This window comes from Pararge aegeria, chromosome 19 (assembly GCF_905163445.1).
Source record: "Pararge aegeria chromosome 19, ilParAegt1.1, whole genome shotgun sequence".
Taxonomy (NCBI): Eukaryota; Metazoa; Arthropoda; class Insecta; order Lepidoptera; family Nymphalidae; genus Pararge; species Pararge aegeria.
Window position 1 is genome coordinate 8,343,433 of NC_053198.1, and position 26,741 is coordinate 8,370,173.

General features: G+C 36.5%; 3 protein-coding genes across 4 annotated transcripts; 1 reads left to right on the forward strand and 2 right to left on the reverse strand.

Moving 5' to 3' along the window:
- Positions 1-349: 349 nt before the first annotated feature.
- Positions 350-6,204, reverse strand: LOC120632056 (probable maleylacetoacetate isomerase 2). Its single transcript, XM_039901822.1, has 5 exons — positions 5,958-6,204; positions 4,866-5,043; positions 4,201-4,319; positions 3,289-3,500; positions 350-1,341 (listed from the first exon to the last, which is right to left on the reverse strand). Exons 1-5 carry the CDS (start codon positions 5,964-5,966, stop codon positions 1,215-1,217), a joined length of 645 nt encoding a protein of 214 aa, XP_039757756.1. The 5' UTR covers positions 5,967-6,204; the 3' UTR covers positions 350-1,214.
- A 196-nt stretch (positions 6,205-6,400) lies between these two features.
- On the forward strand, positions 6,401-7,711 carry LOC120632057. Its single transcript, XM_039901823.1, has 2 exons — positions 6,401-6,682; positions 6,769-7,711. The coding sequence occupies exons 1-2, from the start codon at positions 6,575-6,577 to the stop codon at positions 6,943-6,945; spliced, it is 285 nt and encodes a 94-aa protein (XP_039757757.1). The 5' UTR covers positions 6,401-6,574; the 3' UTR covers positions 6,946-7,711.
- A 325-nt stretch (positions 7,712-8,036) lies between these two features.
- On the reverse strand, positions 8,037-25,434 carry LOC120632055 (uncharacterized protein CG45076-like). Of its 2 annotated transcripts, XM_039901820.1 has the most exons (11): positions 25,273-25,430; positions 20,699-20,782; positions 15,204-15,398; positions 13,510-13,622; positions 11,972-12,108; positions 11,585-11,755; positions 9,958-10,159; positions 9,431-9,476; positions 8,884-9,345; positions 8,689-8,801; positions 8,037-8,374 (listed from the first exon to the last, which is right to left on the reverse strand). In XM_039901820.1, exons 1-11 carry the CDS (start codon positions 25,336-25,338, stop codon positions 8,236-8,238), a joined length of 1,728 nt encoding a protein of 575 aa, XP_039757754.1. In that variant the 5' UTR covers positions 25,339-25,430; the 3' UTR covers positions 8,037-8,235. The 2 variants fall into 2 exon arrangements, with proteins under 2 accessions (XP_039757754.1, XP_039757755.1); XM_039901821.1 differs by lacking the exon at positions 20,699-20,782 and having other exon boundaries at positions 25,273-25,434.
- Between the last annotated feature and the right edge of the window lie 1,307 nt (positions 25,435-26,741).

The following is a 26,741-nucleotide window of genomic DNA, read 5'->3' on the forward strand; positions in this document are numbered from 1 at the left end:
AAGTTTAGTAACATTAAAAATAAAAAATAATCTGGCACGTTAATTTTTGCCTGATAATAACATTTTCTAAGGTGAAATATTACGTTTTTATTTTAACCAACAAGTGACAAAAATGTTTTCTTTGTAATAATTTAAGTGCTGATCTGGCCAATTACAATAATCATATTAGTCGGGTCCAAGATGCCTCCGCGTGCAAATAATCCTACCCGAATTTAGTTTGCAAACACTTGTAGAAAAGGCAAACACAAAGAATTATAAACTTGTTTAAAATGAATATTTTATTTCTGAATAAAAACAGAATAAAAACGTTTAAAAACAATAAAATAATTCTTAAACTACAACTCTTTTGATTATATATTAATTATTATAAATAAAGGCTAAAATTCTACTTCACATACATAAACATCTATATTGGAATGGCACATATTGATTAAAATATTGAAAAAACTATTTGCAGAACATACAACTATTAAACTAACATTATAATGTTATAACTGCAATGTGCTTGGTTGTATTTCTTTAGACAATAAGGAATGTTGTGTACCACTTAAAGTTATACTTTTATTAAATAAATATAAATACAAAATTCTATTACAAAGAAATATAAACAACAGATTTCTTAAAATTGGAACTAGAATATACATCCCAATCATCTATAACTTTTTGTGCTGAATCGTTATTTCTAGATATTGATTGGATAAAGACAATCGTAGTGCTATCTTTTTGGCTTTTATTCCAATATTGGCTAAAATAAACTAGTTGCTTATGAGTGTTGCTATTGGTCGCAAGTAGGATGTAAACTTAAACGACGTTCAAGACTCAAGTTTGACACCGCGCTTATGTCATTATTTTATATTTTATCTAATAAACTACAAATTCATATTAATTCATACTTGCACTTTCCCAAAACCTTGTATAACCCTTTTAAATAACTACTAATTTAAGACTAGATAGAAGATTAGAAGATCGGGTAATGGTTATAAAATTTTAAGCCATTCATTTTCAGAATGACAAGTTACACATTGATTATATAAATAACATTATTTCTTTAATTACTCCTAAATTGATTGGATTTTTTTTGGAATTCACCCAAGATACAAAAACAAAATGTTTTTTTTTTTCATGGTATATTTAAGAGTAACTTGGTCAACTTCATCCTACTGTTATAAGTAATGGATGGGATGGGTCGCCCAATAGTGGGCGTGGGCGTCGGTTCATTTGGCCACCTCGGGCGGGCAGTCCGGCTGTGCGGAAGGGTGAGCTGCCCGGAATGCTGGCAGGTTCTCGAGTTCACGATCTATGCGTAGGATAATTGGGAACGGACGCAGATCAACGTGAAATCTGAAAAGATTTTTTTAACTTTATCATTGGTAACAATTAGTCAGCTTCACATAAATTTACACAATAAACGAAATTACAACTACTAGTTAATAACGGTTCATATTCATAGTATTTAAATCTATACTATCAGTGGCGTGCACTCCATACATGCACAAAAGCACTGCCTACCCTAAAATTTCTATGTAACATGTTCAGGAGGAGGATTTTAGCGATTTATACAATTTTACGGTAAGATACCCAGTGCACGCCACTGTTTACTATAAAGAGTTACAAGTTTGTGAGGTTGTGGGGGGTTACCAGGGTTTACGAATGCTGCCTTAACGATGAGAAATATATGATTCGAGTTCTAGAGAAAAGTGGTAAAGATTGATAATACCTACAAAAAGACAGCACCAGCATACAACTTTTATATTTAAGTAACAACAATAGTTTTTTTTTATATTAAAAAAAAATAATTTAAATCATATTTATTGGTCATATTAACAAAAATTATGATTTCTTATCAAAATGAGAAATCTTATCATGTCTAGTATTTAATACAAAAGATTTTTCCCCTGACTGCATTTGGACGAATGGTTAAAGAATAGGTATATACGATATAGGTATGAAGCCGCAATCATGTCGTAATCTTTTGATTGATATTAATTCTATTAGTTTTTTTATATGTTCAATATGTCAATCTATTTAGAAATAATCTTTGTTGGCTTATATCGGGTGGGAACTCTTGAAGGACAATATAATATTTTGGTTACAAATAATAACATTACATCCAATATAGTATACTTATAGAGAAGATTTGAACAGTTAAAATATGAAAACCGGTAATATAGCCAAATTGGCATGCAAATACATACAGTAAAAAAACAACCCTCCCAAAACCCAAGTAAACACGTTTGCCAACCAATGTGGGCACAGTAAAGCTTTTGAGTTTGTTTGGTTGAACGCGACATTCTCAGGAACTGCTCATTCGAATTGGAAAAATATTTTTGTGTACTCTATTTATCGTCTTAAGACTATATAACATCTTATGCTACTACCAGTAGCGGATTATCAATGAAAAATGATGAAAAAACTGGAAAAAATATCCGTTTGGAGAGATTCAGATGCATGCGATGCGGTAAATGGTAAACGATGCGCCAAAACGGAACTATGTAGTAAGTATGATTTTTTATATTAGTAAGTATGATTTGGAATGGTTCCTATTAAAAAGCTCTAAAAAACAGTCTGCGACTGAGAATGGTTGACTGTAATCACACCAGACTGTAACTGACAATGCGGCCTAGAGGCTAGCTTCATACAATATGTCCAGGAGACATAGACGACCCTTTTTACTCTTTTTCACTTTGCACCACGTTTAGGTACATTTTATCTATAGTATTAGTTGACAGAAGCAGATGGCCCACCTGATGATAAGTGGAGAAGCATTGCCTAGACACAGAGCGATACTTCACAGCGCACGTAAGGAAAATATTTTACATGGGGGGCACTATGTCCATTAACCTGTAGGCGTTAAGCTACATGTTCTCGTAATTACACCGGTAATCACACCCTTCAGATCGCAGTACTGCTGCTTGGCGGCAGAAATAAGATAGTCACATATTAAAATTATTATCTAAACCATTTAGATCTCAATTTAGTCAGTAAAGTCGATATAAGAATATATTATTCTTAATATTGAACTTTGCTTTGATTTCCACATTTATATTTTTGATGAGTTGAGATACGTTAAATTAAATAACCTTTAGTTCAATAGTTCTTCTGTAATGTACATTATGCTACTCGCTCAATTCTTATTACACTTATTATTTATGCACCTTAACTTTGTCAATGTTCAATCAAATTCCATTTTGCCCTTCAATGAGTCTCTAGAGATAGGTGTTCATAACTTCTACGTGATGTATCATACCTAATGTTAAGGAATTTGAATAAAAAAAAAATAACAATTACCTTCTAGCATTAAAAACTTGTGGCACGAGGCAACAATCTGCAAGAGTGATTTCATCTCCCACACAATACTTGCCAGCACAGGAAGACAAGAGTTTCTCAACAGCCCTGAAACCTCGCATTATCCAGTGCTGTGCCCATTCCTTCTTTTTCTCCTCCCCTACATAGATAAGAACGATTAGGTTCTGGAGCGGCTGGATTGCTGATGATATAATCTGAAAAATAACAATTTAAATAAATTAAAAAACCTTTCTGTCTTCTGTCTATATTTTGTATGTCTTGCAAAATATACATAAATAATTATTATATTCATATAAACACTCAGACACTGAAAAACATTAAAGTTCATCACACAAACCTTTTCCACTTGTGGGAATCAAACCCACAGCCTTAGACTTAGAAAGCAGGATCGCACCCAAGTACACCAAACGGCCGTGAAATTATTTGCTTTATATACTTATAGTCATATATTGGATTACTTTCAATAGATGGTGTTCTTTAAGTGGTATGTGGATTACCTGTGCATCTCAATACTTTTTATCTTGAGATGATAATTTCGTTTTGTGATAACTGTAGATATCAATAAGTGGATAATTTGCTTACAATATCTTATCTATCAATGCCTTGTGTAAAGATACAGATAGCAATAGAAAATTTAAACTCTTTGTGTATACAAAGACTCATCAAAAGTTCTATAATACCTCTTTTAGATAATTGAGAGGTTACACTTGATAGCTAGACTTGTTATTTTAAAATTTAGGCTTTCAGGGCCCAAGACTCTAAAGGAGTGTAGTAGTAGTGGTACTTATTAGTCAACTTGTGACTATTGTAATTGTTGATATTGGCCAAATGTCAACAAAAAGCATGGCCATTATCATATAGTGACAATACATAGAAGAAAATCAAAATAGTTACCTCACAAATTTCACGAACTTTAGCTCTTTTATAGCAATCTTGTGGCATTAGTGGCCTTTGGGGTCTTGTCTCCTCTAAATAATTCATTATACTCAATGATTCTATTAATGTATGCCCATCTGTAAAAATAATACTATAATATAAAAAACTTAAATTAACAACACCTTATGATTAAATAGCTCCATATTATTAAGAAATCAGACAGATATGTTGCACTTTTCACCAATCTCATGTACTTATAGTGGAGCAATATAGGGTGAGAATAATTCTGAACATCTTTGTTTAGAAAAGGACCAACATATAATCAAGACACTTAATATAATATGAAATAGGTAACCAGTAGGGCTAACAAATCTTTTTAATTATCATGGAAATAGGATGATAAAATAGTAGACATTTTAATCATGCATATGTAAGCCCTACTGATCACCAAAAGTGAAAGGGTATGCAGATGATATAAGATGAAGAAAATCTCCAGTATGAGTTATAAATACTTGAGGGAGGCTTTTTATAACTCTTACAATGCCTATCCTTAAGTTTTTTATAACTCTTACAGGAGATTTTCTTCATTTTATATCATCTGCATACCCTGTGCATACCCTCTATGCACCCCACTGCTTCCAAGCTGAGGAACTGTGAGATTTGTATTTAATTTATTTCAATACCTATAACCAATGATGGGACTTGCTCCATTGGGTTAACCTCTCTATATTCATTGCAGTGCTGTTCTCCTCCACCCTTTATGAGGCTTACAGCTTTTATATCATATGGTATCTCCTTGAGATTGAGTGCTATCCGCACCCTCCAAGAACATGAGCTTCGCCAGTAGGAATATAACACAGGCTAGAAATAAAATATAAAATATTATACTTGCCCGCAGCTAGCTGCTTGAGCAGCATAATTGACAGCAAATTTTGTGTGGAGCTATATACTTTAACCTTGAAGGAAAACAATGTGAGGAAACATGAGAACTACATAATGGTCTCAAAGCTATGGAGAAGTCTACCAATATGCATGTGGCAACCATATTGGACTACAACCAAAATCCTCATCAGTCTAAGAGGACACCTATGCCCGGGCCAGAAATGGCTTGATAATGATACTGCTGTATAGATTAAGTTTTCATTCACTCAGGTACTTGTCAAGTGCTTCTAAGCATGAACAATCAAAAATAAGTATTTGAATTTTTTAAATCAATAGGGAAAGGCTTGTATAAAGGCTTAATTTATTTAACTGGTTATTTAAGAATGAATATTTTAGATAGGTACCACAGTAAAGGGAATAACTTGTATGTTACATACATCACAATATAGTCTAGCTACTTAGGTGAATGAGAAATTCTTATAAGAGACTAGGTAGTTCAACCCTGCAGGTGTATTGAATTTACAGGACAAAAGAAAAGTGTGTACTAAAAGGCTTACGAATAAACTAATGTTAAATTATATTTATAATAATATTTTTTCGAAAAGATAGATCTGCATTATTGAATAATTGAATACTTCTTCAAGAATATAAGGATCTTACCATTTCTTCAATAGTGTCACTCATTTTGTACTTAACGATCAAAACTAGGTATAAATTTAACGTAGTGGTCTTAAAATCATCAACTTATAAAGTACAGAACCGGTCGCAGGAGGCGACGACTGCCTTTAAATATTTTAATAGTAACTCGATTATCCAGTATGCAAATAAAGTTATCTACAATTTATGCAATTAATAATATTGTGGTTGAGCTGAATTTAAACTTGTTGACTTACCTTAGCCATAGTGGAGATATTCCCGTTGTATTTCGAGTAGTAATTAATTTTGGCGGCGTTTATGTCACGGGATACTAAAAAATTTATTCCTAACGCAACAAGTCTTATCTAGTATTTGTAGGATAACAGAAATTGTAATCTGATGTTAATATAAATTGTTGTAATATAAAAGGTTACTTCAATGGAAAAAAATTATATCAAATTGTAAAAAGTAAAAATTGCAATTTTCTGCAGTCCCTGCCCAAAATTAAATTTAGTATTTACAGACTATAAAAACAAAATACCAGTAACCACAATGCACAGAGTATATAAAATTTGGAGAATGACAGTCGACCATGGAATACCTCTAAGAACAACGAATAAATAATTTTTATTCTACATTTTTGTTATATTCGCCTCAAAGAAGCAAGAAGCCAAAGCTCTTAATAAATTTTATGTCAAATAATAAATTTTTCAACGCAAAAATTGAAATTGTGATTTTAGGTTATGCAGAAAAAATTACGCTTTAACAAATACAAATAACCTTACTTAATTTAGTCAGACTTTTATTAAGGATTTCATGTCTATTGTCTGTTATTTAATTAATTCACACCTTAGCGCAAGAGGCACCAGAAGAAATGGCAAAAGACAAGAAGAAAGGTGCAAAGGCGAATGTTTTTAAAGTTGCAGGTGCGAAAAGCTTAAAAAAGACTAAAGCAAAGGCAGTTAACTTAGGTTTGAAAAATGTAAGACATTGTTATATTATGCTACTGAAACTATTTTGTATTTCTATTTGAGTATGTCAATTATTTTAATTCGTATTCCTTTGCAGATAAAACAGAAAGTGGCAGATATAGACAAGCAATTTATTGAAGTGAAAAATAAACCTAAGTCAATTACAGAACCAAAACAACTAGATGTTAAAAGAACTCCAAAAAAAACCTTAAATCAAGTGACTAAAGAAGAGGTGGCCTCAGCAGCAGATCAAATTATTAAAATGGATTTGTAAGAAATACTCAAGGTGCTGATTAACAACTAACTGCTATTTTTTTATTATTTGAATTAATCAATGAAAGGCCAAAACAGTAGTGTTCCAGCAATAGTGTGCGACAACAAATACAAAAGACATGGCAAGTTTTGATAACAGGGGTAAATATATGCTCATTTGCACCCACTGGGCTATATGAGTTGGTTCAGTGGAGTATTCTGGGATGAACTCCTACAGGGCGAATTCTGGTCTGTTCTGGTCTGGCTTTGGCTGTGACTTGTTACAACTTTACCAACACCTGGCCATCAAGTGCTTAAGCGTTTTAGCATGATGTGATTAGCAATAAGGGTATATTATAACTGCCTTACTCCTAACGGGTTAGCCTCTGATCATCTTAGACTGCATAATCACCACTAGGTGAGATTGCAGTTGAGCTCTAACTCAACATCAATGTAACATTGTTGCCAAATTGGCATAAAACATCATTATTATCCTGTCTATTATCATCCCACCACTGGGCACACATAGGAGAAGAAATGTTGGCATTGATCCACCAAACTGGTCCAATGCTGGTTTATATACATTTCATCAAATAATTTCAATGTTGCTAATAATTTACTCTTTTATAATTCATAGACTTGCTAGCTAGACCATATAGTTCTATATATGCTTACTGAGTGCCTTGAATCTAAAAGCTCCACCTGGTAATACTGTGAAACGGAAAAACATTATAATATAATTCAGTTATTATAGATATAAGGACAATAAAAATATACATTTTGTTAATTTGTCTTTTATTGTTAAATTTAACAAGAAATAACATTATGAAACACTTAGCATAAACTTTAAAAATGTAACAATGTTAGTAGTGGTAGGTAATTATTCACAATAAAACCGAATAATAATAAACCAATTCTCTCATTATTGCATAATCATATTACGCATATGAAAGTTATAGATAGTGAAAGTTAAAAAAAATATTTTAGTATTTACCACTATTTTGCCATTGCATCAGTCATGTATATATTTTTAAATGTTGCACCATGAATGATGAATAGTTAAATATTATATAAATAATGTATATTATTATCTATTAAAAATGCATTACTAGAAATGGTCCAGTAGGTATATTAATTATATTTGTCTTTGTATGAGCTGGTATTACAATTACTATGGTAAATACAGTTTTTGTACCAACTATACAAACTTAACTGGTGAAAATTTACCTTTATGAAATGAAACTTGAAAGTAATTATTTGGTTATTATAGTCAATTGTTAGATTACAAAATCAAGATCACGCTTAGATTGGTTTATTCTTCATCTGTTACATCAGGTTCCGCCATTTCGTCTTCGCTGACTTCTTCAGCATCTTGTGATTCTACTGGTGGTTCTGAAACTGCTACTGGACTGTCAGGTTCTTCTACAATAGGTTCCTCATCTTGTTGGTCACTGCAATTTTAACATAATATTCATGATACTCGATTATAAATATTAGTTTTATCTTAATTTTTTTTTTAATTAATTACTAGAATTCTACTTAATAAAATTAAAATTATTATAATATTAGTTCCAGAGACAATTTTATGGTCAAATGTGGCGCTTCGATTGAGTAAAAATAATTTACCTGCTATTTCTTTTAAGATGTCCAATCCAGGTTAAATAATACAGAGCTTTTCTATTTAATAAAATTTGTGGCCCATTATCAAGTGTATCACTTTACAAAGTTACTGTAACAGATCTAAAAATTCATTCCTTTAAAATACCTTGATTCGACTTCAGTGGTGTTGTCACCAGCAGAAACACTGTGTGAAAGCTCTTCCAAACGCGCAGCAGCAAGTTCAGATTCTTGTCTTGCGATTTCTGCTAATTCTGCTGCCTGTAAATAATAAATATATTACTTACCTACTTAATATATGTTAACGAAAGTGTCAGATGCCAGTACATAAATATAACTGTACCTGTCTTGCAAGTTCAGCTTCACGTTCTTCTTGCGCCTGACGTTCTAACTCTTCCAATTTGGCTAGCTCCTCTTGTCTCCTTTGTTCAGCCATCCTCTCTTCCTCTAATCTTGCCTCCTCTGCAAGTCTAGTTTCTTCGGCCTGTCTCGCTTCTTCAGCTAGCTTCGCTTCTTCTGCTAATCTGGCTTCTTCAGCGATTCGGGCTTCCTCAGCTAAACGTGCTTCCTCTGCAAGCCTTTCCTCCTCTGCTTTGCGAGCTTCTTCGGCTAGCTTGGCTTCTACTGCTAAACGTTCTTCTTCAGCTTTCCTTGCAGCTTCCTTTGCTGCTTTCTTTGCCTCCTCCTGTGCCTTCTGAGACTCTTCTTCAGCTATCCTTGCTTCTTCTTCAGCTTGACGTTTCAATTCTTCAGCTCTTCGTGCTTCTTCTTCTTGCCTCCTCCTTTCAGCAGCTTCTCGTTCTGCCTGCTCAAATAATTAGATTATTATAATCCTAATAGATTATTATTTTAAAAAAACATATCAATAATCTTAATGATTATGGTTATACCTGAGCTTTGCGTTCAGCTTCACGTTTAGCTTCTTCTTTCAAAGCCCTGCAAATACAACACAATATATTAATTTGCTTATTCATTTATATATTTGCTGCTTTAATTAATTATTTTCATGAATCATTTTATCACTTTTTCAGTAAAAATTATGGGTTTTTTTGTTTTTTTATTTGCGGTCCAAGCAGATTGCCCACCTTATGATAAGTACAAAGCCATCACCCTATAAACAGAGCAACACTTCAATGGACGTAAGGAAGAGGAACACGTCTACAAATTGCCTCCCTGTATCCATCAACCCGAGGCGTAGGTATAAAGCCGTATGTGCCCATAAATATATCGGCAAACGCGTCCTTCAGACCGGAATACAGAAATGCTGTTTGGGCAGTAGTACTTCCTCGGACGATCTTATGTCACCAATTTTGTCATGGTTGGCATGTTTACGAACACACGAAATGTGTCTTTTACATACTTCATTATTGCTATAATGTGATTTATGTCTTACGAACGAAGTAACTTCTCTACTCACTTCTCTTCAGCAAGTCGAGCTTCTTCTTGCCGTTTCTTTTTAATTCCAGCCAAATCCGCAGATGGTGTGAGAACTGGTTCAGCGGTGGTAGCACGGAATCTAGCTGCACGTTCTGCTTTTGCAGCTTTCAACTCTAGCTCAGGGTCGTCCATCATCGTAGGTGTCTGGAACTTGCGGCTCGGTCTCCAGGGTAGGAGTTTCACTGCATCGCAGTAAACGTTCACGTGGCCATTGTAACCAATGAGTTGCTTTAGCAGTTTACTGCAGAAGCTTGTCATTTGATATCAATGGTCACAAATGGGAAGGTGAGTGCAGCAGCACAGCTCGTAACGCTCTCATTGTGAATGCTAAAGTTATGTAGGTCCGGCTTAGAAGCTCGATGGGAAGCCGAACATGAAACCTGCTTAATGTTTTTTTTTTTACTTGCTTCATGCTGTGAACCGTGTCAAAGCGTGTTCGGGCTGTGTGCATATATTATATCAATCATCGTGATGTCTTGCATGAAATGTATGCTTGTGTATCTAAAATTTTAGAAGTGAATGATCTTATATACAATAATTAATTTAGTCATCTGACCATATTGGCCTTTCGTCTATGGCTTTTAAATTTTAATGGACCTTTACAAGAAGTGCATTTATAAAAATTACTTATTAGCTAAGGTAGCGAAGCGTTAAGCACAAGCCTGGATATGAAGCATGAATGTTAGATAACAAATAGCATGCAGACTAATTAAAACAACTAAGTCTGTAAAATTATTTATTGTTAAACAAAATCAGTTCTGTTAATTAGTGAATACGAGACGTCTCGATCACCGAATCACGGCTAGCCGGGCTGCCGCGATTATGACTAGAAGTGTACAATTTTTGAGTTTGTATATTATTAACAAAATAAGTTTTGTGTATAAATGGGTATAAAATATATGCAAATCAATTAGTCGGGTCGTGTTATACCGAGATCAAGGACACGAAGGGCGTACGCGACGCGGGCGCAGGCAGTTATACCATGCGCCCGCGCCGCGTCGCGTCGAGCGGCGGGAGTAAGGAGTGGGCGGAGCTACGCGCACTGCGCCGCTGTCGCCTGTTCCGGCGCATCCGCTGCAAGAGACACCACACCCAGTGTTAGACACTGTTTTTATTCTTGTTTTTAATTTAGCTTTTAAATTACGACTACACCGTCAAAGCTGGAAAGCGAAATTTAGAAACACGCGCTAATGAGGCCTCGTAGCCCGATACATAATTATACTTATTATTAAATAACTTACTGATTTTTTTATACACATTTCGATTACCAAAGAAAGCGTCAAGCGTTTTATGCCCTTTTTTCTTGGAAATGTAAAGTTACATGTTATAAATATAAATGGAAATTTCTAAATACTATACCTACTTCTGTCTACTTCTAATAAGATGGATTGTTTATTACTGTTAAGTAATTAGATATTAAAAATCAATGAGCACACAATTATTGTGTTTTGTGATTAATGAATTTTATATTATGTAGGTAGGTACAGATTTACATTATGTACACTTTTAAGAGCTACGAGGTTGCTCATCGCGTCTTTTTTAATATATTTTTTTAAAAATTATGCAGTGGATAAGCGAGCGCTAGCGGGGCGTCTGTCACGTAGTACCTGTGCCCTTCTCGACGGCCAAACCAGCGGCCGCGAGTCTATTCTTCGCGTAAAACGATAGAAGATTCACGTCGTCCCTGATGCTAAGTTCCTTGTAGAGTGGGTAGAGCGGCCTGCGGTTGGGGAACGCCTTTTTACCGGAATAGTGCACGCACGCAAGGTGGCCGCGTCCTGGCGAGCAACGCCCCAGGTTATCACAAATACATAGTATCTACTGGATCGGAAAAATTGTTAGACAGTTTAAAGTTACTGAATAAGGGTATGCAACAGTTAATAATATCGATAAGATAATATTATCCTTGTATATATATAATAAGAACACAGTAGGAAAAAATCGGTAACACCATTTGTCTTTAATTATTTTGATGGCCGTTCCAAATACGATACCTGTGAACTTTTTGGCTGGCTCTGAGTAGAAGGAAATGTTATGAATGCTGTCCGTAACACTACGCAGAGGCAGTAGAAGCTTTGCGACGTATGCGTCATTGCTGAAGCGGTAAGGAACTGGCTCTCCATAGGAGTATCTGAAATGGAAGAAAACGGACGGGAAATTACGCCACTATTTTTAGACATAATATCATGCCGCGGCCGTAATGGTTACGGATGGAAAAGAACAGAAAGCTGTAGTCACCACCCCTACTATTCCTGCGGGTGTGCTACCAGATGACAAAGATTTTCTCTAAGTCGCCTCCTAGAACAGTCTGTGTGGAGAGACTCTGCTACTATCACTACTGCGATCACCAATCCGTCTGCCCAGCGTGGTGATTATGCGCAAACCCTGCAACTGGGACCAGCAGTGGATTATTATAGGCTTATTTAAAATTATCTATATTATTAAATCCCTACTAATATTATAAATGTCAATGTAAGTTTGTTTGTTACGCTTTCACGCAAAAAGTACTTAACCGATCCTCATGAAACTTTGTACACATATTCTTGGAAGTGTTAGAAGTAATATAGGATGCTTTTTATCCCGACATTAAGCTCGGTACCTTTGGGAGAAGGGATGAAAGTGTTTGACGATTTTACACCATAACTCCGACAAATTATAACCGATTTAAGTAGTTATTTTTGTACTATAGAGGTATATAGAGATATGTATGTGTTTAATTTTGCTCAAATCAAAATAGATCTGATGAATGTGGTCGGAAATAGAGGACAGAACTCCTCAGCAGACAGCAAAATCCAACGCAGACGAAGTCGCCGGCAACAGCTAGTATTAAATATTTAAGTCAATAAGGTTTGATTAGAGATTTATGTAGTAAATGAATCGGCACCATTAAATTGAAACGAACTTAAAAGGCTTTCTCGCATAAACTGTTTAGAAAAGGTCCTAATCATCGTCTTGTTTATTGTATTTTTTTTTTGTATAATTCCAAGTATACAGCTGAACAGTAGACGGAAATCGCACACCGGATAAGAAAATAAATTATCAAAATATTTTTGAAGCTGTAAAGGCCAAACATTAGCTGGCATTTCAATGTGCTAAAATTAAACCATCGGTCGGTACGTACCAACCTACAAGTTATACGTCATACGCGTGGATACTTTTGGCTATGAAACAAACACCCACTCAGGAAACATCTACCAGATTTCACAGAGCTATTTACACGTAACAAATTCATGAGTCAATGGATCATTTTGCATCGTACCCACACCTTTAGTTTGCAACGAATGCATTGCCAAAGTGGTGTGTGATGCGGACACAATGTCAGTGTCAGTACGTCTGATAGACTCATCAATGGATTGGTAAACTATATTTGTACCATTACATCACTAATGCCAAAAAAACTACGTGCCACTGCGTCATATCTTCCGAAGAAACCCGTGGGCTGTTTCTGGCACTGATCTAACTGTAAACGAACGCCCTACAACATTTAATATGTCTGTACATGGCGAAGAAATATTGGCATGGGAACACATACGAGTAAATTGTGTCCAATGGTGCTACGGATTTTGCTCGTGGCACGACTGACCGAGCACGATGCAAAAGCGAGGCAGTGTCGGCACGGATGCGTCGAGTTTCATCCTCGAAAGCCTGCAAATAAATTAAAATAAATAAATAAATATACTACGACCATACACACATCGCCATCTAGCCCCAAAGTAAGCGTAGCTTGTGTTATGGGTACTAAGATGACTGATGAATATTTTTATGAATAATATACATAAATACTTAGAATATACATATAAACACCCAGACACTGAAAAACATTCATGCTCATCACACAAAAAAATTCCAGTAGTGGGAATCGAACCCACGACCTTGGACTCAGAAAGCAGTGTCGCTGCAAACTGCGCCAATCGGCCGTCAATATAATATTAGAGTTTCAATTATTATTAGAAGATAACCTGGATACCTGTGGTCCATTTTTTAATAGGAAATATTTGACGGACCAAGCAGGTGTGTCACGTGATGGTAAGTGGAAAACCATCGCCTATATCCAGAGCAACACTTCGCAGGGCATGTAAGGAACACGTCCTACAAATTGTCGCCCTGTGTCTATCAACCTAAGGAGTCCTAGAGGTTAAGTCTTTTGTGCCTGAACTTACACCGACAACCACGCCATTCCGACCGGAACACCGCATTGCAACAATGCTGGTTAGCGGCAGAAATAAGTATTACAAAAGGCTCTACTACATAGTGCATCTGACTAATACGACGCTTTTGTGATGTCATATACTACCTAGTGCACCTAACTAATACAACTTTTGTGATGTCATATCTTATATCTTTAAACGAGCAATTCTTGTATAGGTATACATCATTGGAATCTCAGAAACGGCTCCAACGATTTTCATGAAATTTAGTATACAAGGGGTTTCGGGGCCTATCGGCCGGGGGCTAATCGATCTAGCTAGTAATATTTATAACAGAGTAAACTTCTGAATTCTGAAAAAACGATAACAAGCTCGTCTAAAAATAAAACGCAAGAATGTAGAATAATATTTTACGATTTGGGCATTTTCCCAAATCCATTGTTTATTAGATTGTAATTACGTTGTTTTCGTTTAACGTTTGTTGGTAGGTCCTAACTTCTAACAATGTATTTGGGTAACAAAATTACTATAACTAAAATTTCAGGGCAGTCTGTTTGTCGGAAGGTAGACGACTACTTTAAAGTCTCAAATTTGACTGTTCTTGTCAAGTGGTATCAAATTTCATTTTTGTTTTCGATAACATTGTGAATGACATTGATCATACACGACTAACGTAACTACCAACCTGGCGATATGGTTAAGGAGCTGTGATAAAAAGGTTATCAACTTATATGATATATTTATATGGAAATCGCAGACTCTGGGACGCGCAAAGTCAAGATTATGCGAATAGGAGCTTAGCGATGAATCATAACGAAATCTAAGAAATAACAAAGAGCTATTAGGAGATTTGTTCACGTGTCCTCGTCTCTTAGGAAGTTATAGCTAAGCTTTGCAGCACGGTAGCCTCGACAATCCGCACTTCAAGGCCGAGCCACAAATACCTGTAACAATGTCGAGTCAACATAAGGACTCGCTCAGCAAGTCGTCTGGTGATAAACGTTAAGGAGCCTCGCTCAATCAATAACCTGCGTGACAATAAAGTGCGTTATCGAGTATGCAGAGTAGATTAAGTTACCTTTGTAGATTCGGATCTGTAGTAATCGTCCAAGGCGGTGACAGCGACGGCCGGACGGCGGCGGTACGCGATGCGGTCCAGTTCCCTCAGTATGACGGAGGGACGCACGCGGACGCGAACTACGTGGTGGGGTGGCTCAGGGTATGTGGCGAGTCGGGTGATCGTGCGAGATGTTGGACGGTAAATCAGTTCCGCCTAAAAAAAAGAACGCTACAGAAAAAGATTCTAACAATACCGCGGCACGGTTAGCAAAGGCAGAAGACAAATATTATATGCCCCGATTATTTTTTTGTTACTTATTTATACTCTTTATTTGTATACCACTACCAAGTAAGGGAAACAAAGGAAGAATAGAGAGAAACACAAAGATTGCAGTAGAATACAAAAGGTAACCTATCGCTTTGTAGCTATCCTTGCGAGATTAGGACAATATAAGCGGGAACAAAGAGGTGGTTTAACATTATTTTCGACCTTGTAATTCCGAAATGACGATGCAATACAGGGAATAGGAGAAGTTTACCCCATTGATTAACATACACCCCCATACCTCTATTATTTGGAAATAACTTCGGAGAGTTAATAAAATTGCGGGAGAAGATAAAATTTTGTCTCTTTTCTCCGGGGAGAATAATGTCTCCTGCCCTTGCTAACCTTCCCAGTAAACCAGGAGTCATTGTAGCTAAATGTACAGCCGGTCAATGAACACTTAAATCTTTAAATTTTATTTGAATAACCTACAAAACACTGGTTACGTTTTCTTTTCTACTGAGACAAACAAGTAAACATGGTATATCAGAAAATGGGAAACTTGCTTTCAAACGCAAACATTCCCATGATTCTTAGCAAAGAAGTTTTGATAACTATATTAATTAAGCGAAGAATATAGAAACAAAAAAAGCAAAAATTGTAATTATTCAGGTTTTAAAGTTATCCTATCAAATTTTTAAAAATAATGATGAATGTTAGTTTCAAAAAACTCTATCATGCTAAATTTCAGACTAGTGCACAATAATAATTCAGACTAGCACAAACATAGTGAAGATATGTTTACATGCATACATATAACAATTATACTTACTAAACTGGAGATATTTAAAGTGCAGGCTTAAAAGAAACATAGCGTAAGTGAAGTGATAGTGTGCAAATATTGTTAAATCGTATGAGTTCGTTGTGTAGATTTAGTTTTAGTCTCGCATAATACTTAATTGATCAGTATTCCTACTACCCTTGCTGTCTTATTCAGTTCGTTACTTATCTATTTTACTGTCATAATGCAAACAGTGTGCTGAGTGCGAGATTTTTTTATCTATTCGATCTATGGAGGGTAGAGGTAAGGAGAGTCATCTTATATGGGAGATAAGTTGAAAAAGTGTCCAGTGTATGCGCTAAATAACAGTTCAAAAATCCTCCACAATGGCGCTGGTGGATGCACAAGGTATGGTATGAATGTAGCAATCGTAAATGAATTGAAGTATGCCGAGTTAAAAAATTTAATGTCATTATCGACTAAAGTAGTTAATTATTGAGAATTTCAACAACTTACGTTGTACAAAATATTGTGGTAAATATAACCTTACTTGTATCTCCATACTTCCTTGTTTATTTTTCAAGCCTACTCTAACAATATTTATATTTGGCGCTTCTTTTAAGAGTTATCCTGATGCAAATGTGGCGCCATCCTAATTTAATACATTTTGACGACACTTTTTCATATACACAGATGACTCTCCTTACCTCTACCCTCCATAATTCGATCGCGTAAAAGTTAACTATGATTTGCATAGCGTCAAAGGAGCGCCATCTCTGGTCTCAAGATGGCGTCCTTTCGACGCCTTACAAATCATAGTTAACTTTTACGCGATCGAATATATGCTAAATCTTGCACTCAGCACACTGTACAAAACGAATGATTTGCCAGTGGCTTATGTCGGTAAACTCATCGTAAATTTTGTGACCACAGATTACAAAATTTACAGGTAGGTAAGGCTACTCTAGTCTTAAACTTTCCCATGGCAAATAATAGAGTGCCGATAATAGGACAGACTGGAATGCGACAAATCAATGAGGATTATTATGGAGCAGATAGTTGGAGAATAAGAGAGATTTTCGCATTCCTTTCATAAGTTTGTTACTTTTGTTTAGTTTGGACCATAAATCGACGACAAAAAAAGACGACTTTTGGATATTCTGCTTAAACAGAGTGTCAAATTTGTACTGCATATACAACAAGTACGTACGTTCCACATTATACCTACGTAGGTATCTAATACCTGTTTTTTCCGAAACCGGAAGCGAATGACAAAGAAAGTTAGCCTTACCCATTTGATTACTACTATAATGTAATTTTCTTAATGTTAATTATATATTACCTTCACCATTACCTTATAATCCTTCAATCTTCAATACCAATTTATTATCCGTTAGTTATTTAAGTGGTAAATCCGAGTTTGGTATTAAAATAAAAAATATGTAATTTATTCTCCGGTGTTGCATTTTTAAAATGTCTGTCTGTTTTAACCAGTTAGCTATGTTCTGTTGTCAGCTCAATCAAAATAATAGCGACTAGATGATGATATCAATATATCCTGAGTCACTACGACTATAAATACGCGATATATATAAGCCGTAGGTAACACGAAAATGAATCGTGTTTTAGCAACAAGCATTCGTATTCACGAACAGTATTTTGTAAGACTCATAATGTATCTAACGCCATATAGTACCTATCGATTTCACCAGCAATCCGTTTATGAGATGGTATGGTAAATGTTGAGTTATCGAGATTTATCTAGCAGTTCTTTCACAAAAGTTCGGCTGTAATATTTAGAATCCGGGGTGTGAACCCGGCATTCTTGGTGCCGATCTTGATATTCTAAGCACTAACCTATTTCGGTTCTCGCTTTCAATGACTACAACTTTAAACAAAAAAAATATTATTGTCTAGTTTTCGTAACGCGCAGATGTTTTCACTTGGCCTTTGGTATTTTGCCAAAGTCCCATTGCCTTGATCAATTTCCAGCATCGTCTTTGTTTTCGTCAGGGTTACAAACATCCGGTCATTAATTTGATTTTAATAGATCTTTTTATTATGATAGATCCTTCGAGGAACAAGTCTCGTATCGTATGTTCTAGTTTCAGTAGAGTACCTAGAGTTTTTAGTGACAGAGCTCGTCGGGAAGTACTACTGCCGTTTAGTTAACACCTTACAAAAAGCGTTGCACCTCTCGCTTTTCAGCTCACCCTACGTTTTGCCATAAAGAAAGTACCCACGTAAGTTTTTAAAGCACTTTAATTGAGAGGTAAATTTCTAGAATATCTAGTAGACATGGAAACTACTCTCTTTATTGGCTTCTAATCTAAATGCACAATTAACATATTTGCAGCTTAATATCCTCCTATTTTTGATGGTATGGTTTTTAGCTGATACAGAATCAGTGACGGGCTATTCATAAATAATGGAGTAGGTCTTTTCTATTTTATCAACTACCTACCTTTATAGGCCTATTCTAGGTCTATTCATCCTATGCTAAACTACGGGGATAGCACGGGCAGGAGACGGTTGGTTCCAGATGGAAAGAACAAAAGGTTAATCTTCTCCTACAGTTTTAAACACTAGCTGACAACAATAATATACGTGTATTATACACGAGGGTAAATTTCACTTTTCCCCTGTTGCCGTTTTGGCAGGTGTACAGTTAATTTTATCCCTTGTCAGTGGATATAATTGGGGGATAAAATTATTATCTTATGCCCGTGCTGTGTGGTATAATCAACGACTTTCTTCGATGCTTATAAAATTTAAAATTTCAACTTTTTTTATTTCAAGTAGGCCTAGTTTATAAGCTCTTCTTAAACGAAAAGACAATCTATTTGTAGAGACTCTACCACCGGTTCGTACAGTTCTCGACTCTACTATCCTCAATAATACAACGAGAATATAAATTGAATTTAATATCGCAAATTACACGGCAATTAACTCTCGCGAGGATGTGTATATTTGGAAACTTCGTTTCTGTATTTGGCGCCTTGCCACAATACTGACGTGCGCAGCAGCTTTATGCGCATGGAACTTGACTTCGATTGTAATGTATACCTTTAGCTACTTGTCAGGTGGAAACTTAATATACCTGAAGTAAGGTCAGGTGGAAATTCAATATGCCTGAAGGAATGTGAATTAAGAACTTAGATACTTTTAGGAGATAATGTTGGAAACAAGAAATGCATATACAATTATATACGATTTTATCGTAACTTCTATAGCATTGTAGTGAAATAGTTCGTAAAATAGTACTGTGTTTTCACAGAACGAAAATCTTTCGGTAGTTGTCTACAGTCTATGGTACAAACTTTTACTGGCTGGTTCTTATTTAATTACTTCTAAAACTTTAATATGAATTTCATAGCTATTCAAGTCGCAAGGGAAATATTATGATTCAGAATTTCGAAACAACCAACCTATGTGAATTCCCGCTGTCCCCCGAATTCTTGGCACATTTTCGATTGCAGAGCTGAGGCCAGTGAACGGAATTACTTTTCCTTCAGTATGGGGCCGTATAGGAAACTATTATCATTGAGATTGGGTCAATAGGAATTATAAAATTTAAATTCCTTGTTAAAAGTGTGTGTAATTTATTATTTTGATTAAATTTAGCAAGAAATTGAAACAGGAGTAAGTAAAAAAATTGACTATGGCAATACACACATCGCTATCTACTGTCGCTGCCCACTGCGCCAAACGGCCTTCAAATTTTGGAAAAATGTTGTTCTAGGTATTCCCCAGAAAACAATATACCCAGTAACGTAGCGAGAGGCCGAGAGCTTTTGCCACACGTTGCCAAGCTGATAAAAAAAAACCTACCTAAAAAAACCCTAAATGTACCTATTCGAGTTGCACGTGGAACTCAGACCCATAAACTAATCTAAACCGAAGGAAATTCCTGTAAGGATTTTTACTGCCAAAAGAAGCGGTGATAGCCTAGCGGTTAGAACTTCGCCTTCACTTTCGGGGGGCCGAGATCGAATCCCACCAGCAGAAAGTTATGAGCGTAATAGGTATCACCTTACATCAACGGCGAAGGAAAACATCGTGACGAAACCTGCACGCCTGAGTTCCCAAGGTATGTGGAGTCCACCAGCGTGGTGGAATATGGCCTAAATTTTTGGAGGAGGCCCGATATGATGGAGTTTTATATGGCCGCGGATGACCCCTAATACGCCTGGCGCGTACTTCTCATAGCGTCAGCGGAATTTTGTGTTCTGAAATACCTGTTCATGAGATCAGCAGTACCTACGGACCTCCGGTGCTTTACGCCAAAAATATAAAGTTCTTCAATAATGAATGAATCACAAATATGAATTAAGCTCATTTCTTAGGTTAGGTATTCGTGTTTGCAGTGCACTTTTGCCATGATTTAATGAAAGAAAAATGTGCTACTAAAAGCTTGCCGATGATATTTATAACGAATGCGCAACACCAGTGGCCAGTTTCAACTTACCTGAGACAGCCTGGGTATGTACGTGAAGTACGGGATATGGTAATACGGTACAAAGGATGAGAGGTAGTAGGCCGATGTCAGCGGCTGTCGGCGGCGGCGTCGGAAGAAAAACGAATTGGTTAAATCTTAGTTCACCTTAATAAATTAAGTAATTATAAAGAAACCCTTACTACAAAATCCCCTAGCAATAATTCAACACACATACACCTGTGAATGTGATTACAAGTAATCCTAAGTCGTTAGGCTAATCAATTTTGTAGCTTTCTTTTAAATGCAAATAAAATATACGGTAAATTAAATTACTAATTCTCGTTTTTCGGAAGGTAGGCTGGTACAAAATGCTTTAGCATTGAGTCCGCCTTTTGTCAACCGTGTTTTCGGTTGTGAAATAAAAGAGATTTTTTTTATTATTTAAATCGAGCATTGGTAATACTTATTATGACTTATGAGTGGTGGCTTTTTATCCGCTTTTAATAAAATTTTACATTAATTATAGCCTTGCATAACCATGTAGATACTTAGTGCAACTAAAATAAATAATTTTCAATCGATTCTGTATAATTTTTTAGAGTATACCTATCGAATCTTTAGTTCCTACATAGTATCTACCTGGCAGATTTAAAACTATTTAGCAAAAGAAAAATATCAGTGGTCAATTATTTTGAGTCCCAAGATTTTGTACGTAGCTTTTTTAAATTATTTGTATACCCAACACCTCATAGTTTCGGAAAATAGCGTCGTTTTTTACTTACATTACATATCATTTGTAAACAAACTAAAGACACGACGCGCGTTTGCGTCATGTTCTAAATGCAATCAAACAACACCGATGCAAAACTGTCTCTTAAAAAAAATCTAATATACTAGATACAATAATAAAACCCCTGGTGCCATGTTTGTACGGTAATAAAGGCACATTTGCCTTTTCTATACCGTAAACAATGAATAAAAAAAAATACAAATTTATGACATAATCTTTTCAGGCGAGATTAATAAAGGTTATATTGCATATATTTCTCCTAAAGTAACGTTTTTAAAAGAGTAACAGTGTAGCACAGAGGCAGGTGCTATATTTTGTTCTTAAATTCTGTTTGACATTGATAAATCTTAATACCCTGAAACTTCTTTTCGTAAATTATAACAATTAAGATCAGTATAATTTTATGTCACCTAACTTTGTTACTCGTGTTACCATAGTTAAAGTAAACCATAGATAAAATATTATAGATACAGATCGAATTCTCTATTCAAGTCTAACCCAAAAAACTCCCCACAATTTTTGACGTAAAAATTTACAGTCTGTTTCTGAAACACCTAAAGAATTTCGTGCGCATTCAAGATTTCTAATAAAGATAAAGGACCTCATGATAACATGATGTCTTCTCATTTTCTCGTCTAACATATAGAAATTTAGAAAAAGTTAGACATCTCTTTGTCTGTGTGTATGTAAGCAGGTAAGCTCTTTGATTATTATTGTTTGTAAATAATATATTACCTAACATGTAGGTAGGAAGGTATATCTTTAAATAGGTAAGTACAATACTATTTTTGCGATTTCGAAATGAGGCTCTATCAATTTGAATGAAATTTTGCATTCATGTTAACTTTTAAATTCTACATATATTTATAGAGCAAAGGAAGATGCTTAGTTTAGTTCTGTTACTTAATTAATTCTAAGTATAGTTTGAAAATATTAAGTTGTGTTCCGTAGATAATATATAATAGATATTATTTACCTAAATCACACATTATCATTTTCTATCTACTGTAAATAATAAATAAATATTTCGAGATTACGTCTGATTTTTGGTTTATCCTCAAATTTGCGCCTTTTAAGAACCTCATAACATCTAGATGGTAGGAAATTTTGTGAGCTATAAAGTTAGGAAGTCAAAAACATTTTGAAAATAATAATTAATTGATATCTAAGTAGGTATCTATATGTTTTCTATTGCGAAAATACCGGGACATTTTTTCGTGTATACTTTAAAGTTCATTAAAAAAATAAACAATAAGTAGGTACCTATCTACATCTTTCTTATTTGTATCGTAATAATTGCCGGACCAAGCAGATGGTCCACCTGATGGTAAATGGAAAACCAACGATACAAGGAGCACGTCTGCAACATAGACCAGGGTCGATAATTAAAAAAAAAAATTTTTTTTGCATAAGAAAATATAAAAATACAAAAACTAAGCTACTAATAAATAACTAATCCAAAAAATAATCATATTTTAATTTTTCACATAAATTTTGAGATTATGTGAACAAAGTGTAATTACAAAAGTTGTAGGTCTTTTTATTACCTACAACTTTTTCAATTCACTTTTTTCCATAGGACTAGTAGTTTTGCCGGAAATCTCATTTTCCGGCAAAACTATAAGTCCGTTTCTTACCCTTAAAAACACGCCCACTTCCCGACCACAGATCGCCCGTAAATTATTTATCCTTTCATTTTTGTTATATTCTCGTCCTCTTTTAATGGGTTTCATTCTACTATTATTTTTTTTGGTTTCAAAAATTATCGACCCGGTCTATCAATTTAAGACGTAGACGTTAAGCCTCATATGCTTGTAATTACACCTGCAACCACGCCCTTCAGACTGAAACACAGCATTGCAACAACGCCGTTTAGCGGCGGTTTTTTTGGAAATTATGTCTGTTTTTGTGGTTTTGCAATAAAAAACATTTTCAGTTTGTTTTCTTCAACGATAATTTCAGAATTTGTTAGTATGATTTTTTTTCTATGTATAAAATAATTATAAACTTCGAATATACTACGTAGATAGGTATATATGTCGCTGTAGGTATCTTGCAAAGAGGCGAAAGTAGAAGCTCTCACATAAAACCAAAATTTTGGAACAGCCTGTAGGTACCTACTTATAAATTTTTAAAATGCGTAAAACAATCTAGCATATCGTACATTTGATATCAAGTATTCTTAAAATGTTTTCGATCAACCTTGTAGAGACCAAAATTACTACGAATAAAAACGATTTTTTTTGTTATTTTAGTGATTCTCTAAGTTAGGAATTCCAAAAGGCGCAAAATCGACGTGAAACTGCAATAAATCAAATAAGAATAACCTTCAATAAAAAAACAGTTGTTAGTAAATAAAATACCGAGCCCATCATCGATATTATGTTGGTAGATAAAATGCAAGATAAAAGGAAACATATTCTTATTAAAAAGGCAAGCTTTATTAAAAAAAATCAGTCTAGGTCACATATTTATTAAAAAATTTATACTAAGACATAAAAAGCTTTTAATCAAGATCCAGGTCCTCTTGTAACAAAAAGTAAAGTAGTGCGATCACATTGCGTTAGCGAATACTGATTAGGTCGGGGAGAGGGTGAGGAATCAGGGATATAAGGGTCGGGGGGTCGGGAGCCGGGGCGCTACACGCGGTATGAGTAGTGGCGGTAGTTGGTGCCGTAGGGCAGGCGGCCGCTGGTCGTGGACGAGTAGGAGTAGCCGCCGGGCCCACCAAGGCTGCTCGAGCGCTCGCTGGAGTACGAGTAGCCGCCGGGCCCGCTGCCCGCGCGTCGCTCCACCGTGTTGCTGTACGAGCTGCGCTGCGGCAGCCCGCTGCCCGTGGAGCGCTCCGAGGTGCTCGAGTACGAGTACGAGTACTGCTCGTCCGCGCGTCGCGGCGCCGTCTCCCGGTCCACCACCACGTAGTGGCGCGGCGTCTGCAACACGCAACCGCGCTCTTAGTGCCGCTGCCGCTGCGACCCTCGCACCGACCCGACCGACCCGACTAGCGAAGCGACACACAAAACACCGACTCCGACCGACTCAATAAGACGCGTAGTTGCTGTAGAAGACGTGGCGATGCGGCCCTTTCTGCGGCCGACCGTGCGCGTGCGCCAGCACCAGGTCCATGTGGTCGCGCGGCGTGCCCAGCGGGTCGGCCTCGAAAGCACGCTCGCGCTGGCCCACCGCCGCGAGGGCGCGCTCCCGAGTCCGGTCCCGCGGCGACACGTACGGCGCGAGCGGCTTCAGTTTGGACTCGGGCAACGGCGGGATGTTCTGCTTGACGACCGGCTCGAGCACGGAGCCGCGCGCGCCGGGCCGAGTTCGGCGGCCAAACGCGGTGATGGGGTCGGGTACCAGGCTCGGGCGCGGCACGTACGGCACCAGGTCCCAGTCGCCCAGCCGCTGCAAGCGGACAAGTCGGCGTTAGACGAGCGGGCGCCGACTCCAGCCGCGGCTATATTTGGCGCGCCCGGTAGCTCCGCTTTCCGATACTTGTTTTTTGATTTGCTTTGACCCACTTGCGGAACGCTACCGCGACTTCCTATCGAATCCTACACTAATAAACGACGCTTGATGCGGCTGGACTTTCGTACTTAATAAGCAATTGTGTTTAAAAGCGATGTCGCCACAGATCTATCGATGATCAGGAAATAATGGATAAATTTGCCACTATATCTACGACCACTACACTACGACACTCGATTTTTGCGAGAGACATGAAAGTGACGAGGGTCGACTTGGTGCGAGGGCGTCCGGCTCCCGGGGTTAGATTGGAGCGAGGTGCACGCTCAAGGTTAGAATGCAGCGCACTCACCGACACACTGTAGCTGGAGGGCCGGTATGGGCGGCGCGTCGTGTAGAAGTCACTCTCGTAAACCATGGTTGCTATATTCGTGATCGTTCGTCCAAAACTCGCGACGGTCGGTCCTCGACTGCGGAGAGCGTTCCGCCGGCGGCTGCGCCACGCCGACCTTATTTTTAGATCACTGTCATTGCAATTTTAACGTGATTCCTCCCAAACTATACCTGCTTCGAAATTTTAAGCATCTAAGTAAACATGTTGTCGCAAATGGGTTAAGGATAATCATAATTTCTTTAGAATGCAACGGAATACCAAGGGTGGGATGGAAATAACATATCAGAATGTTTATTCTCGCTGAATCATCATTATAAACAAGACGCGCAAAGCGTTGGTTGGAAATAACTGTGCGAAAGAGTTGGCGTTTATTATTATTTTACAATCCTACATGATGACTAGTTGGCTCACCTGACCGGCTATTACAAGGACTTCGAACTCATAGATCAAATTAGAAGGACATTCTAAGTATACGTGTAGACATAAGTACCTATGTAATGGATACTCAGTTTGTTACAATATAACAAACCTAACAAATAAAAGATTCTATGAGGGAGTCGTCATTTGAATAATCTTTGATACGGCGATAGCAAAAGCTATAATCATTTTACTAAATCTGAAACTTAATCGTCTGACCGCTAAGGGACAGGACAGTAGGGATATATAATGAAACAGTCAATCCAACCACGCTTACCCATACATGCCAAGCGAGATTATTTAATTTAGGACTTTATTAATGCCGACTTCAATCGGTTCAAACGGTGAGGACCAGTCTGAAGATGTAGCTTATACCTAACTAATGTATTAAATTACCTATTAGTATTTATTACATTTTATTTATGTACGGCTACCTAAGATGCGATAAAATGCTTTATGTATCGGTACTATATTATATTACTTATACTACTATACTATATTACTTATAAGTTTTTGCTACATTTTATTTATGAACGGCTACCAACACTTAAAGCAATTAAGCTACCCAGCACTCAGCAGGATAGGCAGGAGATTAAAATATATACAGGGGATATAATTTAATACAAGGAATAAAATTTTGTGTTATGTATCCACGGCCAAAGCACGGCAACAGGGAATATGAAAATTATACCCCCGTATATAATTATACTTATATGAATTGTATATTTATTGTTTAGAACTCTTAACTTTTCATAGGGTGCGTTTTAAGCAATTAAATCACAGTTGGCATATAATATGCCAACTATTAACGTTCCATTGGCCTTCTGTGTGTACCGGTGCGGTCACCTATCCAGCATCTTGGGACCCTTTAAGAGAGAGTGCGTTGCATAAGAAGTGTATCCCATACTGTCGACTAATTGGTCCGTTGAGGGGCACTTGTGGGTGCTAGTCCCACATAACCACCCCGATTCCTCCAACGTAGTGGTATGCGTCAGACATTTTCTCTCTAT